Raw genomic sequence first — 20,077 nt, 5'->3', positions numbered from 1 at the left:
GGTGGAATGGTGGGGCTGGTACCACCTGCTGAGCCAACAGGCACATTATGGGGACCAGCCCCTCACTGGCAGGCATGCTCTGTGTGTTGGATCATTGGTGTGCTGCACGGCTGTCATCATCGTCTCTGTATGTTGAGCCCGCTAAGTAAGTTAAAAACAATATTATGTTTAAAATAGAACTGAGATTTAGTAATCAAAAGGAGAATGGATTCCTCGTGTAGTTAAGCTGGCACACACGAAGGCTGTTGCCAACTTAAACTGCTTTGTAGTTTATATAGGGATTGCTTTCTGCGACTGGAAGAGATGGGAAAGTGGGAGGTATCAAGCCATAGCAGAGTGTATTAGTGTAGGAAAGAGTCTGCTGTGTTTCCTAGTGAGTAGGGTGCGTGCTCTATAGAGACAAGCTTGACTTTTCAGATGCAAAGCATTGACACCTATGGAACTCACGGACTTTATCTGTGAGCCCTCTCACTTTCTGCCCTGTTGCCATTGCTTCACGAGGAAAAAACGACCTGTTCTAAGGCACAGAGGCACTAAGTTACCCTACCCTGAAACCTGACTATGATTTTTATTATTAAAGCTAATCATATCATAAAACCACAGAATGGCTCAGGTTGGAAATATCAAATGGAATATTGCACCTTTCTCTGCTGACCTGGCACGTAATTCATGCAAATATCTCTCGAGTTAATATTATGTAAATAGAAAAACAAAAGAGATAATAGAATGACAGAATGCCCTGGGTTGCAAAGGCCCACAGTGCTCATCCAGCTCCAGCCCCCTGGAGGGTTGCAGGGTCACCAACCAGCAGCTCAGGCTGCCCAGAGCCACATCCAGCCTGGCCTTGAATGCCTGCAGGGATGGGGCATCCACAGCCTCCTTGGGCAACCTGTTCAGTGCATCATCACCCTCTGGGGGAAAAACTTCCTCCTAAGACCCAACCTAAACCTCCCCTGTCTCAGTTTAAATCCATTCCCTCTTGTTCTATCACTGCCCATCCTCATAAACATCCATTCCCCCTCCTGTTTACATGCTCCAACAAAGCAAACCCTGTTTCAGTCTAATATAAATACAAGCTCCTAGTTCTTCTTAGGAAGGTTGTTGCTTAATAGATACTGATTTTAATGACCTTGAGCTCAGCTTTTAAGCTTGTGCAGATGCTCAGCCATCCTCTGTGCTGCTGCAGTAGCCCTGGTGAGCCCGTACAGCCTTTCAGCTCGTCCTGTGGTCACCCTGTTTTCTTTGCAGCCTGAATCAGGTAGGTGATTTCTCTGTGCATACCTGTGCTCTCCCAGAGCTATTTGCCTTTTGGTGTCTGTAGGTTAAAAAGCAAACTTAAGCCGTTCTCAATATCACACCCGGGGAGCAGAAGGTGTAAAGCAAACAATGTGTTTAAGGTGTAGGGACGGAGCGTTATTTACCTTTCCTTTGGCTTTTTCCCATCTGACCTTTTGTTCTGCGCCTGATGGAATGATTTTTAGGCAGACGTTCAGCCTGCATGAAGTCATAGGAAACATGTGCCCACATCACCTAATCCTATAAACATTGTTTTGTGACACCAAGGTGTTTAAAGAAGTTCTGACCTGAACCTGGAGAGGTTATGCTGCGTAGTTTCATCTCTTCAAGCCGTAATGCGGCGAGACTACAGCCGAACTGTAAACATGGTTTTAGTTATTGGAGCTCTTCAATGGGGAAGGGGGGAAGCTTTTCTGAGGCCATTAACTGCTCTATCTCCTAAATTGCCTTTTTTTTTTCTTTTAATGTTGGTTCTGTAAAATGGTCATGGTATATGAGAGGCATCTTTATGGGCAGGGGGGCCCATGTATGTTGTTTTTGTAACAAGCCCACCTCATTTATAACAGCCCACCGCATTTTACGGGAATGGTTGTCTTATGGAAGTAGCTGTTTCCCCCAGCCTGCCTTTGACTGTGGTTTCCCATATCCTTACTGGGACACCAGACTTGAACCATGAAGGCTCGAGACCTCTCCGGAGAGGTATTGTGTTTACTGTTAGGAAGGGCTTTGCTAATATGAGCAAGGGAATGCAGGAGGAAACGCAGCTTTTGGCTCATCTAGATGTTTTAGTTCTACAGCGTGTTCTGCGTGTACTCAAACACGTACTCCTATTTCCTTATTTTCTTGTGGTCTGTCTCCAATAAACACTATTGCTGTGAAACCAGAATCCAGTGTTAAATATTGCCTATTATCAGCCTTTGGTTTTAAAAAAAAATCAGCCAAACTCTCTTAAATGTTGGGTGGGGATTTTACAGCTTGCTCAGCATCCGTGTTCCATCCGCTCCTGTGCGCAGGTAGCGGGCAGAACTTGTTTGTGGATGTGAAGAAGCAGCAAGTTAATGTGATTCTATGGTAAAACAGAGAAAGCTGGGAATGAGGCACTGAGAGCCACGGTGGGAAGGGCTGGGGTTGAACTTGGGATCTTAGAGATCTTTTCCAACCCAACTTCTGTGATCTTGACTATTGGATGCCACCGTTACAGATAAGGCAAGAGGAGAAGTGAATATCTCCTTGATAGCAGCTTCTGCTTGTGGCTGGGATGAGGTCAGCCTGTCTTAGAGTAAGCATGCTATAAAAATAAGTGTGATTCTAAGCAGCCTTTGAAGGGCCAGCATAAAGCACAGCTGTTGTCCTGTTAGAGCTTTGATTGCTGTTTGTACGCCTTGTTTGTTGTTGCTGCATCAATAACCACGGGAGTTCAAGATGATTTTCCTTGGAGGCCTTTTTCTATGTTTTTAAGGACAGCTTCATGCATTTAAAAGCTTGTGCTCTGTGCATGAATGACGGTATATGTGGATTCTCAAGGCTGTTGGTGCAACTTGTTTTTCTTGTGAGTACTCGTAGAAGAAATGCAGAAGAAACGTCTGCTTTTCAGAATGGCCTTCTGAGCGGCTCTGAAACCCACCTGGGAGAAGAAGGCAAGTGTTGGCATATCAATATGAAGTCATTTCCACTAGAATAGCTTTGTATCTGAGCGCTTCTAGGAGGGTCACTTCCAATGACTGTCTCCTTTTTTCCTTCTCAAAGCAGAGTGGGGAGTCAACTCTTCGAAAGGGCAGATAACAGCAGGACAAAGGGAAATGGTTTGGAGTTTAAGGAGTGCAATTGAGGTTGGATGTCAGGGGCAAGTTGTTTATAGAGAGAGTGGGGAGGTGCTGGAACAGCTGCTTAGAGAGGCTGTGGATGCCCCGTCCATCCCTGGAGGTGTTGAAGGCCAGCTTGGATGGGGCCCTGGGCAGCCTGGGCTGGTATTCAATGTGGAGGTTGGTGACCCTGCATACAGCTGGGGTGGTTGGAGCTTTGTGATCCTTGAGGTCCTTTCCAACCCAACCAGCTTTAGACCAGTTGTGCAGTAAACATGCGTAGCAGTTCAGAGATGGAACAACTAGCTAGGCTTAATGAAACAAAGGCAAGTGACACGGTAAGAGCGCAAATCATCTCCAATTTTATCATGTCCCCCAAAAGGTACAAACACACACAACTGTTTATATAGCAGCAGGCATTATTTCACCGATCCCCCGAGGTTGTTTATATAGCAACAGGCATTATAACAACACTTTCTGTTTTCATTACTGCTGTGCTTAGTCATCTGAATCCCAGCCAGCGCTCCTTCGTACTCTGAAAAGTCATCCAGGATCTTGTAAAACAATTAACCACGTCGTTTTATTAAAACTTGCTTTTTTTATATTTATATGTCCCGGTGTTTGACGGCCTCTGAAAGCCTCGCGTTGGGTGCAAGCCAAGCGTTTACGCCGTGAACTTGATTGAGAGAACAATCTTGCTTCTATTTTTGTTTGCCTGCCTTCAACATTTGCAGAGCAGATGTCCTTTGAAAATCCTCGGTGCTATCGGAAAAGAAAGGCCCTTCCTCACTTAACTGAGAGTAATTGAAAATAGCACGTGCACAAAGTAGTAGAGGCTCGGGTCCCCCCGCTGCGTGGATGCAGATGGTGCTACGGGAGCACTGCGGGGCTGACCTGCTGTCTCACCCACTGTCTGAGACTAAAGGAAGTGCAGAAATGCAGGAGGTTTCGGTTCAGACTGGCTGTTCTGCATACCAAGTACTGAAGGGACTGGTGTTTTGAACTTTATTAACATAGTCTGAGCTGTAAGGCTGCTCCCACGTGTCTTAGAACAAGATGAATACGGCTGGGGAAACAGTATGCTAAATGATGAACAGATGAGCTCAAAATTGGAGTCATTTGGAGCTCCCAAAAAAAAAGAGTATTCCAGAGCAGATACTCGGTGGTTTCTGGTTGGAAGTAAATACATCTGCTTGTATACCACTAATCACAGAGTGCTCTAACAGGAATTAATATAGGAAACAGTCTGTTCTTCTTTGCACGTAGCTTCAGAACGGCATTGTTTCCTATAAGAAAACAGCAGCTGCTTAGTGGGAAGAGCCCTAATTTTGGTCTTGGGTATACAACCTGATATTACACAGCAGTCGGAAGGTAGCTAAGTGGTTTCTTGTTAAGCCAGTTTAATTGAGGGAGTGTAATAGTTCTTGTGCTACCTACGTTATGGAAAGTACAAGAGAGCAGCTGAATCTGTGCAGCTTAATAAGCATTTTAAGAGAGAAATACCTTTTGCTCTGAGATCCTTTGTTTGAACGTGTCTGGTTCTTTTATGGCGTTGGAATAAATAGCGTAGCATCACAGAATTTACCCACTGGTACGACAGACTGATCTTCTGTAGAAAGTGGAATTGGCCTCAATCTAAATTTCATCTCCTGTTTCTTCGGGTTCTTTTCTATGGGTGTTCCTTGGAGGATTATCTTAGGACAAACAAAAACTCAGAGTCTTGAGTCGGTCACTTAACGCTGAAGGACATGAAGCTGTGTATTGGAGCTAAATATAAGTCAGGAAATGGCAATTAGAGCATCATTAATGACTTACATACGGCCCCATGGAGTCTAAGCAGTCATTCATAGAAGTGAAGACAAACTGTGGGCTTCATTTGGGTTTGGATGGCTGGGGCTGTTGCATGCTGAAGGAACAAACTCCTCTTGGTTCCTTGGTATCTCAGGGTGGGATGGGTGGAGACGGTGACATTCAACAGCAACAACTGAAAACAGAGCTCTGTTTTAGGAGATGGAGGCAGCGCACAGTCGGCTTTTCTGCTCTTGTTTGTCTGCAAACAGAATGTAATTTACCAAGTGAAACCCATCCTGTTTATTCTAGAGGCTTCCCAGAACTCGCATCCTGACTTTCCTTGCTGTGCATCTCGTCTGTTTGCAATCTCTCAATGCTTTTAGCCAGAGCAATGTTTCTTGTACGTGCTTTGAAACAAGCCCGACTCCCATGCATTCCTCTGATCTTGGCTGTTGGGGTTAGAGAAATCCTTTAATCCAATTCTTTTCATGCTATGAAACCTTAGAATTTAAGGGTGACTGTAAAAATGAGCGTCATATTAAAATCCGATTGCGGTAGGAGCAACGAATGTAATGCTTTTAATTTCTTTATTTTTTCCTCTTGCCTCGGGCTGCTCCTTTGGTTAACCAAGCCCACTATAATCCCATCAGGAGAACGTGGTGATCATTTAATAGTTTACATTGCATGGTCGTCTTAATCCAGTTTCTGTCACTGTAGCAGAAAATATGAACCCAAGCCCACCATATGACTTGGCCGTGTCCATATGGAAATAATAAACCCCATAATAAATGTTCCGCTCTTGTACAGCACAGCGTTCAGGATGAGTTTCTTCCAAAGCAGTTTTTCTTTCTAAAACACAGACAAGCATAGAAATCATTCCTGATTTAAAGAGTTTTGTTCCCCTATGGAAGAACCCGTTTGGTGCTTTGTTCGAGCGGAATTACACGAGCTCTTGGGTTGAGGCAGAAGTCCTTCCAATTGGATGTTGCCTTCTTACACCCCGCTTTCAGGCATTGCAGAAACAGGTGTGGAGCTCAAAGAAAATGTACAATAGAATTAGCTTTGTGGGATTGTTCCGTGTTTCATCACTTGGCTTTGTGAGTATCACGCTGGGGCAGCCGCTGTATGTGAGTGTCTGAGGTGGAACCGCTGGAGGGTTTGAATGTAATGCCCATTGACAAGTACCTGAAAGGAGCCTACAAACAGGAGGGGAGTCAACCCTTTGAAAGGGCAGATAACAGCAGGACAAGGGGAAATGGCTTCAAATTGAAGGAGGGCAGATTGAGGTTGGATGTCAGGGGGAAGCTCTTTACTCAGAGAGCAGTGAGATGCTGGAACAGCTGCCCAGAGAGGCTGTGGGTGCCCCATCCATCCCTGGAGGTGTTCAAGGCCAGCTTGGATGGGGCCCTGAGCAGGTATTCAATGTGGAGACTGGGATGGTTGGAGCTTCATGACCCTTGAGGTCCCTTCCAACCCAAACCATTGTGTGATTCTATCACAACTCCATGTCATTTTGGTACTGCTTCCTCCTAACACCCTTTCCTAATGGTACTGGAATTCTGGGCCATTTTGTATACTGGAACCAGCTCAGGGAGGACGTGCAGGGCAATTTATCCCTTTAGTTTCAGTATTCAAACCTGCAAGGCTCTTTTCCCCTTCCACTTGCTGATTTCAAAGGCATTTTTAGTTCATAGAAATTAGCAGTTCAAAATGATCAGCATTGGCTGTTATAGAATCACCAACATTAGAAAAGACCTACAGGATCATCCAGTCCAACCATCCACCCATCACCAATAGTTCTCACTAAACCACATCCCACAACACAACATCCAAACGTTCCTTGAACACGTATGCACTTTGTGTGATAATCTGAGGGTAAAAACATGTTGCAGTTTGTGTGGAGTCAACATGCTTTCTGTTTGTACCCATTAATGCTTGGGCTAAAGAACTAAAGGCTTCGAACCTGTTAGCTGAGCTACGTGGCTCTGTTTGAACGCCGGCTTCAATTATGAGAACGCTTTAAATGTTGATATAAACCATTAAAAGAACACAGATTTACTTCAGTTGTTGGACAGCATGTGTTTGTAGTAGTTGATGCAGCTGATGGTCCCAGCATACGTTGATGTGCTTGGGATGACGGATGGCACGTGCACAGAAATGAACGTAGGGAGTCGGTGAACGTGTAGGACGTTGTGTTGAAATTTGGGCTGCCCACTTGATGCCTCTTTGCGTTGAGCTGTGAGGCCGCTCTCCTGTTACAGATAGGAAACGGAAGGAGCGTAATGAGGTTTAACAGTTGTACTGTCTGATGGGTTTGTCCCTGTTCTTGGGTGGGTTTTGCTAATATGAGGTTATGAGCATTAAATGGAATATTTCCTTAAGAATAATAGATGGCCTGGAAACGCTTGATTATCCTACAGCCTATTTGAAAACTGGCTGAATTAACAGAGCACGTTATGATATCCATCGGGATGCGGGGTTTTGGAAAGCCTTACTAATATTATCTTTGCCTGTTCTTGTAGCTTAGATATCAACATGGGCTGAGTACTCCAGATCTACGGCAAACTCTTCCTAACCTGAAAAATTTCATGGAGCTCGGGCTCATGGTCAGATGGTAAGCAGTTTTCTTCTTTTTTTTAGGCATTCGATGCATCTGCTGCCAGCCCTTGTATATTGTGACAGTCCAGGAGCGTGGAAGACCTTAAACAGAACAGGTCTTAAAAGCCTGGTTAGCATCTGCCTTTCCATTTGCTTTAAAGTATAATAGAAGCGAGCTGCCTGGTAGTCTGTGAATAGTAATCACACAGTCATTAAGGTTGGACCACCAAGATGAGCATAATTGCTGTTAATGAAAAGAGCTGTTGAGTGTTGTTACTAAATGGGAAGCTCCATTATTTGGCAACTGAAGGTAGGGCAGTCTTTGGAGAAACGCTAATTGCTGTGATTTGCCATGGAGGATCCAGAATCCTCTCCATTCTCTATACAGAAAGTCACAGAAACCAGTCTGCTGTGTTACAAGACTAGCCTGGGTTTACCTTGCAGAAGCTGTTTCAGCGTAAGGCTTCAGCAATTCTCCTTAAAGCCACTGAGATACCCTGCAGCAAATGTCAAAGGCCATTCATTAGCTCATTCCTGCAGCCTTTACGTGCTTCATACTCATATGTGTTCTTTTGAATTGTGTTTACTCGTGCAGCATCTTACCTTCAACCAGTTCTGTCCTGCCTTCCCCATCTTCATTCTTTGGCTGCCCGAATGCCACCCAAACATTGCATTGTGCAGTTTTAGGAGCCCTCAGTTAATGATTCTCCTCCACCCCAAAGCTGTGGAGGTGGTGGATGTTCCCTTGTGTCACTGCCTTGCTCTTTGCAGATATTCCAGATGCTGCAAGGGTCGGAAATACTGTCCAGTGTGAGGTAACCCCACCAGGCTTTGCTGCCAGATCACTCGGTGTTGCCCTGGTGATGGAGATGGACTCAACACAGCTTCAGCTGTATTGGAGAAACAATCTCTTTTGTCACAGTTAATGCTAAATTGGGGTGGAAGAGTTGCTCCTAATGGGATAATAAACTATTAAGCACTCATAGGCAAACATTAATAACTTGGAGCTGCTTTGTGGCTTCTGGGAGAATCTCAAAACCAGCAGATAGGATTTGAAATGACACCACTGTGATACTGGCTGATCTCTAACAGTGGAGTTAAAGCTTTCTGGGGCTGTTCCTATTGTAACTGAGCAATCCCTGCTGGTTTTATACCATCTTCTCACTGCTGAAACTTCAGAAGGGTTTTGCTTTTTCAGAGATGATGATCACAGCCTTCTGAGTGTATCTTTGTTCCTCTGGTACACAGAATATGGGAAGGAGAACAGTTACAAAGGCAGCTTGTGGTCACACACCCTTGAATACAAAAAGACCAAGGGAGAAGGAAAAAGAAGCAGCTTGTTGTTGCTGCTCCAGTTGGAAATGATAGGAGCAGCCTTTGGATGGAGCGATGTGCCTCGGAGTAACGAGGCTCAGTATCAGCCCCCTGGGACAAGGATTCTGCTTTTAGTAACAGCCACTATAGTCCTGTGGGACATCTCTATACCAGAGCACTTTCCAGCCCTTATTGCTGTGCTTTGCTCTGCTTTTATCTTTCCTTCAACCCTTGCATAGAGAGGCTGATCAAAGCAAGCGAAGCTGTTTGGCGACTTGTTTGACTGGGAAGATCATCTTGGCAAAGGGAAACAAATACGGGAGGAGGAGAGGGATGGTCTTTGGGCAGAGCAGTGCAAGTGTTGCCTGATGGAAGTCCTGCTCAGGCAGCAAACAGGCCTTGAGAAGAGGAAGCTGTGATTCTCATGCAGTTCCATATTCTCAATAGATTCTCTCTTCTTATCGCGAGGTGCAGGAAGAAAAGCTTTAATTCTCAGGCAAACATCGCTGTGGGTTTAAGTGAGGCATCCATCACTGTGATGTCAAAACCCAAAGATAACTCTTGATCACCTTGAATAAGAATACAAAGGGCTAAAACACCCAAACCATGGCTTCTGTACCACCTGAACCTGATGTGCAGGGTGGGATGGGTGCAGGTGGCCCTTGTCCTCTCTGATTAGCAGAGATGTGAAGGCTCTGGATCACGTTATGTGATCAGGTTTCAAGGTGTGCACCTCTGCTCTTCCCTTCTGTTGTGCGTTAGCTTTGAAGAACCGAGAGTGGCAGCTTGTTGGAGGTTTTGCCTTCGTGCTGCCGGGTTTTCTGTTTTCCCGTTAGGCTACACGCAGTCATTAGCAAGACAAAACACATTTTTGGGTTGGATAATATTTCAAAACATGTAGGAATATTAAGCACGGTTCTCTGGGAATATCGCATTCCCTCCTTGCCCCCCACATGAATGTCTGTGCCTCATTTCCTTCTCACCTCCACCACGAGCGCGCATAGTTGTTCTTTTTTTAACTCAAGGCTAATGACTCTAAACAAGGCTCCTTAGTGCTTCCTGATAATATAAATGGAAATGAGCCTTTACAGGGAGCCTAGCTCAAGGGGAAAACTGGCCAGACTTCCATAGCCAGGCCCTGAAGTTGAGCGCGTAGGTAGCAGAGCACAGATGCCCACTGTCTTGTGAATAATGTCTGCTTACATATATTTAAGCAAGCAGAAAGGCCACCAGCTGTTAAAATGAAGATTGGAAGGGATTTTTCGTTTTCAGGATCCAGCAGGTGAGTAACCTGATGCCGTGTGCTGCAGACTGTAGTAGGCCAAGTATTTCCAGGCTATCCTTCATCTGCAGGATGAGAGCAGGAGCAGGGGAGGTAGTGATGAGTTTTTTCTTATTCACACGTTCATTTACGCTGACCGGTTGGTTCTTTTGTTGTTCATCTGCTTGTCTTCAGTTTCCTTTGTTATCACTGTGGATGGCTTTTGCTGGACTGCTGTCAAGTCACAACCACGCTGGTAAAAACCAACGCTTACGTTGCACTTGGTTTATCTTTGAAGAGGACCTACTCGTAGTTTTTACTTTCCTCAGGAGACATCTGTGTTGCTCTGCAGCCTGGAATTGAATCCCATAGGTAAACAGGGCAACCAAAGCCTGTACTTATTTAATTCAGGCTTAGCCTCGCTCTCTTACAAGGATCAGTTTAGATCTGAGTACAGAATAGTTTTGTTACTCCTCCAGATGTGGAGATGATGTTTAATTATTGTTTTTTACAACTCTGGTAGAAGAGCCCATTATTTCAGACTTCAATCAGAGCAAAGTTGGCAGTTTTCTTTAGGTTCTTTGCTTCAGGCTCTGATGAGCTGCGTAGTTCTGCCTGCAGCCCATTGTAGATCTGCAGGGTTGGATCGAGGTTTAATTGCATTGCTGCTGGATCCCTCTGCCTGCTCAGATGTGTCTTAGTTTCTCAAGCAGGACACTTAAATGATGAATACATGTCTTCGCATCACAGCTTGCATGATTTATTGCATCAAGCTTGCAGGTCTGCAAGCTCTGCTTCCCTCTTCATCTCTCTCCTGGCACTGCTGTATCTACTTTTCTCCTCCTGTACCCCAACTGCACAGTATTGCTGTAGATGAAGCCAAGACAGATCTGCTGCCTCTGCACACGCTGTTACAGGAGCTACACAACAGCAAAGCCTTACTTTCCTGCTATCAGACCTGGATGATGTCTCACTTTCTTAAGGCGAAAGACGACGAACCAAAGCTTTGGTTGATTTACATTCTCCCAGTTGTGCTCTCCAGAAATCTTTGTTTCCTTTTGGGAACGCTTCTCTGTGTTTCAGGTTTCTCAGGCACGGGGTCTTACCGGCTTCCAGAAAAGCAGCTCATTTTTAAGACCAGCTATACCCAAAAACTCTTGCGCGCCAAGGCCTTGAAGGGAGCGTATCAACAGGAGAGGGAACGGCTGTTTGTGAGGGTGGGCAGTGATAGGACAAGGGGGAATGGATTTCAAGTGAGATGGGTGGTTTAGGTTGGATCTTAGGAGGGAGTTTTTCACCCAGAGGGTGGTGACACACTGGAACAGGTTGCCCAAGGAGGCTGTGGATGAGTCTAACCCATCCATGCAGGCATTCAAGGCCAGGCTGGATGTGTCTCTGGGCAGCCTGAGCTGCTGGTTGGTGACCCTGCACACAGCAGGGGGTTGGAACTGGATGAGCACTGTGGGCCTTTGCAACCCAGGCCATTCTAGATTCAAGAGGAGGCCAACACGTAGCATCAGAGCAGAGGAAACTCTGGTAGCTTAATTTATGAAGATTTTTATATTTCAAAAGCACGTGTCAGAATTCCATAGCTGCCAAATGGCACAGTTTCACCTCAGCATCGTACTGGCAGCCTCCCTTTGCATCCCTGTCACCGCTATGTGTTACTTACCCAGTAATCTTAAAGAAGGTGAGAAGCTGCCATTGCTTTGTAGCACGGTTGACATGACATTGGCCCAGGTCTGTGCTTGGAGCTTCAGACATTTCATCTGGCTGTAAACCAATTTAAACACCTACATTTAGCCTCCTTGCTGCCATGAGGTCATAGTTTGCAACACACACACACACAAAAAAGATCAAATGGTGTTTAAGTTATTATTATTTTTTTAAAGTATTCTCATACCAAAGAGCTGTAGCTGTGGATTTTGGCTTTGGGCCCGACCATCAAGATTTAGTATTTTGACCAGCTGTGATCCAATAATGTCCCTCAGAGGAAACGTTTTGCGGGGAGGAAAAGATGCACATTGGAGCCTGTGAATTGTGTTCTGTCTCATAATGCTTTACAGTTTCTCTGTGCCCTTTGCAGACGGATTAAATAATGGCAACTGAATCTGACCGAAGAAACTCTTTATCAGAACCACAAATGGATTCCAGTTGTTATCTGCTCTCAAGGAAAGAAATAACTTCAGGAATGGCTGTCCTCTGTTTTGGTCACCGTTCTGTAGGTGTTTGCAGTGTAGAGTTTATGTCTTGCACAACAGGTCTGCAGGGCTGCCCAAACGGTCTAATTACTGCAGATAGCAGTGAGTATTCTGGGGCAGAAAGCAGTTATTTTGTCAATTTTCTGCCAATAAAACTTGTAGCTGAAGTTAGGGTTTGCATCAGTTGCCGTTCTCGATTTGGATGCAAGTGAAGCACTGAGATCGGTGGTGATGTAATTCTCTTATCTGTGATAGCCAATAAATCAGAGTTTCTCTTCCACTTTTGTTTTTAACATAGGAATTCTACTTCCTAAGTGCAATTTGACCTATTCCTCTGTGTCACTCGTCCCAGTCTGATCCAACTGGATGACCTAAGCACCCGATTAAGACCCGATGACAGTTCATCAGGCCAGGTTTTCCTACTCCACCAGTCGCAGGCTGTTCCTTTAGGGCAGGTATCCACATCTGTTTGTGGTCTCAAAAGATCAAGCAGGTCATTGTGTCAGGAAGCTGAACCCGCTCACCCTAGGGACTCAGCTCAAGGCTGTAGCTCAGAGTAAAGGGCTGCACTCCTGCGTGCTACACTTCTTTGGCTAGTGAGGATACCTTGCAGTCTCTACGGTTTATAGGCAACTGAATGTTAATTTTCTATGTGAAGTGCTTTTTCTTATTAATTCCATGAGCTGCGAAGCTGATAAAGCACCTCTTTCTCATGGCTTTGCCTTGATGCAGTGCTGTGAATTTTGGTAACCATACAGACGTTGCTCAAGGGAAATACGAGCAGAATAGAGTTCCTATGTCAGCTGCTTGTTTTCTTAGAGGGTGATAGCAACCTCGTACGTCTGAGCTCTGTGCTTCTTTGGAAACATTACTTCTGATCTGAAACCGTGGTTTGACTTCACATTCTCACCTGTGGGAAGGCAAGGAAGCAGAAGGAGGTCCCTTGGCTTGACTGGCTAATCTGCTATGGCTCAGAACTGTGTGGTTTTCTCTTGCCTGCAGTGTGATGATCGATCACATAGAACGGCTTAGGGTTGGAAGGGACTTCAAAGATAATCCAGTTCCACCCGCCCTGTTGTGGGGCAGGGTTGCCAGCCACTAAATCAGTCCCTAGATCAGGCTGCCCAGGGCCGCATCCAACCTGACCTCGAGCACCTCCAGGGATGGAGCATCCACAGCTTTTGGGTACAGAGACCCATTCATTCTAAACTGGTGGTTGCCTCAGTTCATGGCCAAGAAGAGGCATATCCTGAGGGCGTGATGGTCCCCTTGATCACCAAGGGCTCACAGTATGGTGCTTCCAACCCTTCTTCTCCACTGCCTGCCCTGTTATTTTGTCCACCAGTGACTGTGGGAGGAGGGTGGGCAGTGAACTCTCGGATGGCTGATCTCCAAAGGCCTTCGTGTGTATTTATTTTCATGTAAATGCCGTAGCTAATATTTGAGAAGCAGTTAAGCCATTCTGTTGACCTCATTCCTGCTCTCTCAGCTTTAGGCTGTTATCCATGTGTTTATTCCTGACTGAAGCTCAGCCCATCCCATTCGTATTTGTTGGCAGCAAGGAATAGAATTGGCAATCTGCCTCCATATGTCTCCAGCGGATTAAAACTCAACCTTACAGGCTGAAGCAAGGCCCGTTTAACCGTATGTAGTTTAAGGAGCCTGGCTGCAAGTGCTTTTTTGTTCTAATTCATTAGTTTGAATGCTTGTATGATAAATGAAGATGATTCCTGCTGTATTGCCCTATGGACCGCCCTTATGTACTCTGCTAAAGAACTGGGAGGTTGTTTTGTAAATGAGGGAGATTAGCTCTGCGTTGCTGCTATGTTTAGGCTGTTAGATCACTTAGTGTAGATCATTCTGCCAGTTCAACATACTGAGAGATTTTTTTCCTTTGGCTGCTGGACTGAAGAGGTATTGTTCAGACATACATAACACGTTAACTTGAATGGCCTTGTCATAACAAGCACTTTAAAAACTCTTCTGGTCCTGCAAACTAATTAACGTTCTCACCCTTTTGACTGCATCTACAAGGCACTTTGGGTGTATTTCTTTGTAGGAGGAGCTCGAGTTTACGTGCCCACCGGAACAGTTTATAAAGCTGCTTCTCTGGAGCTAATTAGACATTGCAGTTCATGTTTGTTGTACTCAGGCACTTACAATCTTTGCTGTTTCTTCACCTTCGTAGCAAACATTCTGTTGTACCTAAGTTGGACTGATCAGCACTTACTGAAGGTAATTTGAAGCTTGCCAGTTAGTCTTGTGCCAAGCTCTTTGCACAGATGTCTTTGTCCTTTAGAGAGTTTAACCACATCCAGTAGGAGGACCAGCTTCAAACACGCCTGTCCAGGCCACTCTGCTTTTCTTGTGTCTTCTCTGGACCCCTTTCTGACTGCTTGCATTTCAGGCAGAAGCTTTTATCACAGAAATATTGTGCAAAGAGTAGAGTGCTTTATGACTGTTATTAGAAACGCTCATCTGTGCTTAAATTCACAGTGCAATGTACAGCTTGAAATTCTTCCAGGCTTAGATTTTCATCTCTCAAATGCCTTCCCCAGGGCTGTAGATAGTCAAATAAGATTCAGAACAATGGCAGAACTTCCTGTAAGCCCTTCTTGGGGTTGTCCCTAGGTCAAGAAATAAGAAGCCCTTCCATCAAGCCTTTCATTTGCTATGTAAAGGACGCAAGATCTTATGCTGCGACTTTTCCACCTAGCTTAGAGCTATTCCTTCTGAAGCCTCCTGGTGGGTGTGGACTCAGGCTTTCAGCAGAATAATGAGCAAGGCATATCCAAACCTTTGTAGCATTGAAGCTCTTGTTCTGTTGGGCTCCTCTGTGTACCTCGCAAGGCTTGTGACAGCTTTGGGCTCCTCTTAGCAGCCAGGCTGGTCCAAGCTCATGCTTTGGGCTCAGTTTTGTGAAGATTCAGCAAGCCTGGAGGAGATGTGGAAAAGCCAAGTCTCAAGATAAACAGAATCTAATGAAATAAATGAGGATTTATTCGGTATGACTTATTGTCTGATTCAAGGCTGGATGGTTCAAGCTGGAGGAAGGGGAGGGGAGAGGAGACCATCCCTAACGTACATCTGCAGTGCATATTGCCTAAATGGAGCTTTCAACTGTCCTTACTCAGATTTTTGTCATATTGCATCATTTTGAAAATAAATGGTTGATTGTACAGGGGTTGGCTGAAGTATTTAAAATCCATGTGTGAAAGTCTCTGGTCAGTAAGGGACTGTGGGATAACCTCTGAGACTGCACACACAGCACTTGAGAGCATCTGTGGCACACGCTGCTTTCTTTGTCACCTCCACTGAGAACACTCCAACCCTTTGCAAAGAAAGCTTTGAATGCTCTTTGGTGTGCCTTAAAGGGGTCAAACAGCAGTTGAGACCTAAGGAGAAAGTTACTGGCTTTGCTGCTGGCTGCATGCGTGGTGCCTACCGTTCTTCTTCACTGTTTGCAACTATGAATTGCAGCAAGGAGCTTTTCCTTAAGGTGACTGGGGTTGTTAGGAGGAGAGAAGAAAGCCCAAGATGTGTGTTAAGGGGCAGCCTGGGAGGAAGCAAGATGGGAGAGGCAATGAAAGAGCAGCAGAACTGTGCGCTGCCTTCCTATGGGGATGCTTATTTTTCACAGAGGGACCTGTGGCAACCTTGCTTGTCCTATTTACAAAAGGGAGAAACTAAAAATACAATGGAAAAGGATCCATGTTGAGGGCTGTCCATAGCTGCTGTTACAACATTTTTCCCTGTGAGACATATCCCAAAATGCATCAGGCCTTGAATAGGAGGAGTGAGTTTTAAGCAGAGCTAATGAAGTTGACTCGTCCTGACAGCAGCCGAGTCTCGGTTGTATATTCAGGGGACCAGAAATAACTGTATTTAAAAGCAATTGGAAGGAAAATGAACTGGTTGCTTAAAAGTTAAGGTACGGCACGCTATTTGCATACAGGATGGCAATTGTATTTGGATAAGGATTAAACCCATGAAGGAAAATTCACGTTACGCCCCAGATGACGCAAAGCGGACGTTCCAAATTACAGACCCTGAGACGGTGTAAGTGGGACTGTATTAACAGTCAAATTCAACTTGTAAATTAAGCTCGATTATCCCACGTTCCACAAGAAACCGATGCTGACACTTGTCCAAAAAGGTTTGGAACGATTGGCACGGCAAAGCAAAAGATCTGGCAGAAATAATCATCTGCAAATAGCAAAGTTAGCGCAGCTTTCCTCCTTCGTGCAGCTGTCAGTAAAGTCCACTGCTGGAAGAAGTCTCTCGTAGAGGATTCAGCCCTTATTACTTGCTTTTGAAGGGTTTATGATGGCCCAGCACAGGCCATAAATACATAAATACACGGTCAACAGTAATAATTCATAAAGCGCAGCCTGGTCCTATAAAATGGTGTTAACAGCCCGAATTAACGTAACGTGGTGGTTTCTTGGGTGATTGACTCTTCAAGTCGTGGGGTTTTGTAAATGTTCCCTGCATGATCTTGCCGGCTTTCAGTAAAGCTGTCCTCTGGGGTGTCTTCTGCAGTTCATATGGCGTTAAACACTTGTGGGCTTTTTAGCACTTTAGGATACAAGCGGTTGGCCAGACAGAGCTCCGAGTTGTGATAAAATAATTGCTTCAGCCTTTGGTGCAACATCTGTATTGCTCGTGAGCGTGCCTGACAGCTGTGATTTATCCTTTCCTTCTTTTATAGTGATCGACACCACACATCCAGCGCAATTCCTGTTCCAAAGAGGCAGAGCTCGAGCTTCGGCAGATTGGATGTTGGCTTTTCCAGTGGGCTTCCTTCTCCAGATAAAGGACTCCGAAAACGAGCCAGCACGGGAAATGAGAGGCTGCAGTACAAAACTCCTCCTCCTAGTTACGACTCTGCTTTAACGCAGCCTGTAGCCATTGCGGCCCATGTGGGAGAATTAGATAAAAAACCCGGATCAATATCTTCTTCCCTCGATACCTCCATGGACTCCTCAAAAGGAAATAAGAAAGGAGAGGACTTGTGTGGCAGTTTAAACGGAGAAAACGGGAGCCTAACCAATACCCAAGACCAGCAGGAGTCTTTCCTAGGACATACTAGTGCAATAAATGGGGCATTGCTGCCCGGTGAGTGTTCCAACACCACAAGCAGCGAGCAGCCTTGTGAGTTTCGGCCCTCGCTTGGCCCCGTCCTTTGCTGCACAGTGGAGCAAGCAGAGGAGATAATGGGGATGGAAGCGACGGGGTTCAGCACGGGAGATCAGCTAGAAGACTTTAATTCCATCCCGGTGGAGCACGCCGTGGCGGTGGAGTGTGATGAACAGGTCCTGGGGGAGTTTGAGGAGTTCTCTCGGAGGATCTACGCACTGAATGAAAACATGTCCAGCTTCCGCAGGCCGCGTAAAAGTTCGGACAAGTGAGCTGGGGCAGGGATCCGATAGCGGACACTGAGGTGGAATCAGCGATCTGGGATAGAGAGAAAAATTGCACTTATTCTTTATATTAATTATATATATATAAATATATATATAAATATTAAAAAAAAAAAAAAGCTAAAGCTATTCCAATGGTGTTAGGACAAACGGACTTGTGACTGAGCACGATAGCACAGGATCATGGTATAATTCACAGCCCAGGTAAATTTTGGTTTTGCTCCCAGTCCTCTTGTGTCTGGTATTTATAACCTGTTGGGTTTGGTGGGGTTTTTTTTAGGCAGTGGAGTCCATTTGTAAGTGCTTTCCTGGAAAAAAAAAAGTCTTCAAGTGCTGATCAGGCCCTCCTTACGAATATTTGTTTTCTTAACTATTATTTAGAATTAAACTTTAATCTTTTCAGAAGGAAAGAAAAAAGAAGTTAATTTAAAAACGCGATTATGATAAGAGCTCTCCATGTTCTCCCATATACTCCTGTGCTTTCCTGAGCAATGTAATCGGTGTGACAGAATTGCCATGAATTAGCCATAGTCGGACAGCCTCCTCTTGGCCGCACTGTGCAGTTGTTTGCACTGATGCTTCCCTGTGCCTGATTCGTCATCTTTGTGTTTCCTCCTTTCCTCCACACTCAGTTCTTCCTGCCAGTAGAGCCCGCGAGGACCCAAAGCACCTCTTACGGTCTATTAAAATCTCGTGTCTCCTTCTCACTTCAGGCATTATCTCCAAGTTAATCAGCGGAAGCCTAACGAGTGTGCAGTGTGAGTGGGGTTCACCAAGAAGGCAAACATGTGGCATCACTCTGCCCTCTGTAGAAAGGTGGCACTTGATGTAATTCATCTAAATTAACATCCCTTTAATCGGACCACCTGTGTGTTAAGGAAGACCCTTCCAGTATTGGCTTTTGGGGTTGCTCACCCCTGGCACATGTGTTTGGCTAATGGGAAAGCAGTTAGCAGCCCACTTTGTGATTCCTGGTATTTGTTTGAGTTCGGATTCCATTGCTCTTGCTTTCCATATTGTATATCCAAGAATTGGTGCTGGGTCATCAAATATAAAAAATATGTAGCTTCATCATGCCTGGCTTTTTTGTTTCCCTCCCTTGTCCATGCCTTCTTTTGAACCAATAACCTACTCTTTTTTCTAGCATCTCTGTAAGGCTAGTCTAAATTAACTTCTTAAAATGTGGATACATATAATCTCAACTATCTGTTGTCAAAGCAAGATGTATACATGAGAACTAGTAGAGACCACAGCACCACTCTAGAATATACATTTTCCAGGTAGCACTTTAATGACTCTATTAAAACTGTATTCACATTTCTTCTGTTAGCTTTAACAGTTATGTCTACCACTGAGCTGTTGGGTTGGGCTGTGCCCACCATTGAGCTGTTGGGTTGGGCTTTGCCTACCATTGAGCTGTTGGATTGGGTTATGCCTACCATGGAGCTGTTGGACTGGGTTGTGCCTACCCTGGAGCTGTTGGGTTGGGTTGTGCCTACCATTGAGTTCTTGGATTGGGTTGTACCTACCATTGAGTTCTTGGATTGGGTTGTACCTACCATTGAGTTCTTGGATTGGGTTGTACCTACCCTTGAGTTTGTGGATTGGGTTGTACCTACCATGGAGCTGTTGGATTGGGCTGCGCCTGCCATGGGGCTGTTGGATCGGGCTGTGCCTGCCATGGAGTTGTTGAATTGGGTTGTACCTACCATGGAGCTGTTGGGTTGGGCCTTTCTGCTCAATCATTTCTTTGGTCTGTCCAAGCAAGGTGGAAGCACTCAGAAGCAGAGACCTCATTTTTTTAATGCATTGTTGCAAACTCAGGCAAGAATGTGGGCACACTCATGAATATCTTCTCCCCTCAATAAACTCTTCTGTTGAAACCTTGCAAAAAACGTCCATAAAGCCTTGAAGCACAGCCCTCATCTTTGAGAAAAAATAGGTAGGGAATTTCCACTGTACTTTGGTGCATTGAGAGCCAGAATTGAACACCTGAAGACAGCACAGGGCGTTCTTCTTGAGCTGGGCAGAGGACCCTCTAATTGTTCCTCGCTACCTTCTGTTAGCAGTTCAGTTGTAGCCAAAATTCAGTACCGTTGAGTCAGCTGGGCACACAGAGAGGTGAAATCCAGCACAAAGTAGCACAGAGTGGACTGTAGTCACACTAATGTTCCTTTGTCACGATGACAGCAGTCTGTGTAGGGTGGTGACTCTTCAGAGCAACCCAAAGAGTAGTTGTACAGTCACGGTGGTGGAGTGTCTCAGAGCAATGAGTTGACTGGTAATTAGGTTTGTAGAGCATCGGTGGGACTTTTGTTCGTTAGTTGCACATTTTCTCAGGTGGCACCCAACCAAATGAAGTTTATTTGTCTCGCGTTGCCATTCCCGTCG

The 20,077-nt window shown here is 45.2% G+C and overlaps 1 protein-coding gene across 4 annotated transcripts in view; it reads left to right on the top strand.

Annotated features, from left to right (window-relative positions):
- UVRAG (UV radiation resistance associated) overlaps positions 1–19,278 on the top strand; it is a 66,665-nt gene extending 47,387 nt beyond the window's left edge. The window contains exons 14-16 of one of the 4 annotated variants that reach the window (XM_072326999.1): positions 7,412–7,503; positions 8,259–8,302; positions 8,736–9,344. In XM_072326999.1, the coding sequence (XP_072183100.1) occupies positions 7,412–7,503; position 8,259 (93 nt within the window). In that variant the 3' untranslated portion in view covers positions 8,260–8,302; positions 8,736–9,344. Of the gene's footprint in view, positions 1–7,411; positions 7,504–8,258; positions 8,651–8,735; positions 9,345–16,974 lie in introns of those variants that run through there. The other 3 variants (XM_072326997.1, XM_072326998.1, XM_072327000.1) reach the window with 3 other exon arrangements.
- Positions 19,279–20,077: the final 799 nt, after the last annotated feature.

This window comes from Excalfactoria chinensis, chromosome 1, assembly GCF_039878825.1.
Source record: "Excalfactoria chinensis isolate bCotChi1 chromosome 1, bCotChi1.hap2, whole genome shotgun sequence".
Taxonomy (NCBI): Eukaryota; Metazoa; Chordata; class Aves; order Galliformes; family Phasianidae; genus Excalfactoria; species Excalfactoria chinensis.
Note: the sequence above shows the minus strand (reverse complement) of the source record. Positions and strands in the feature narration are given on the sequence as shown.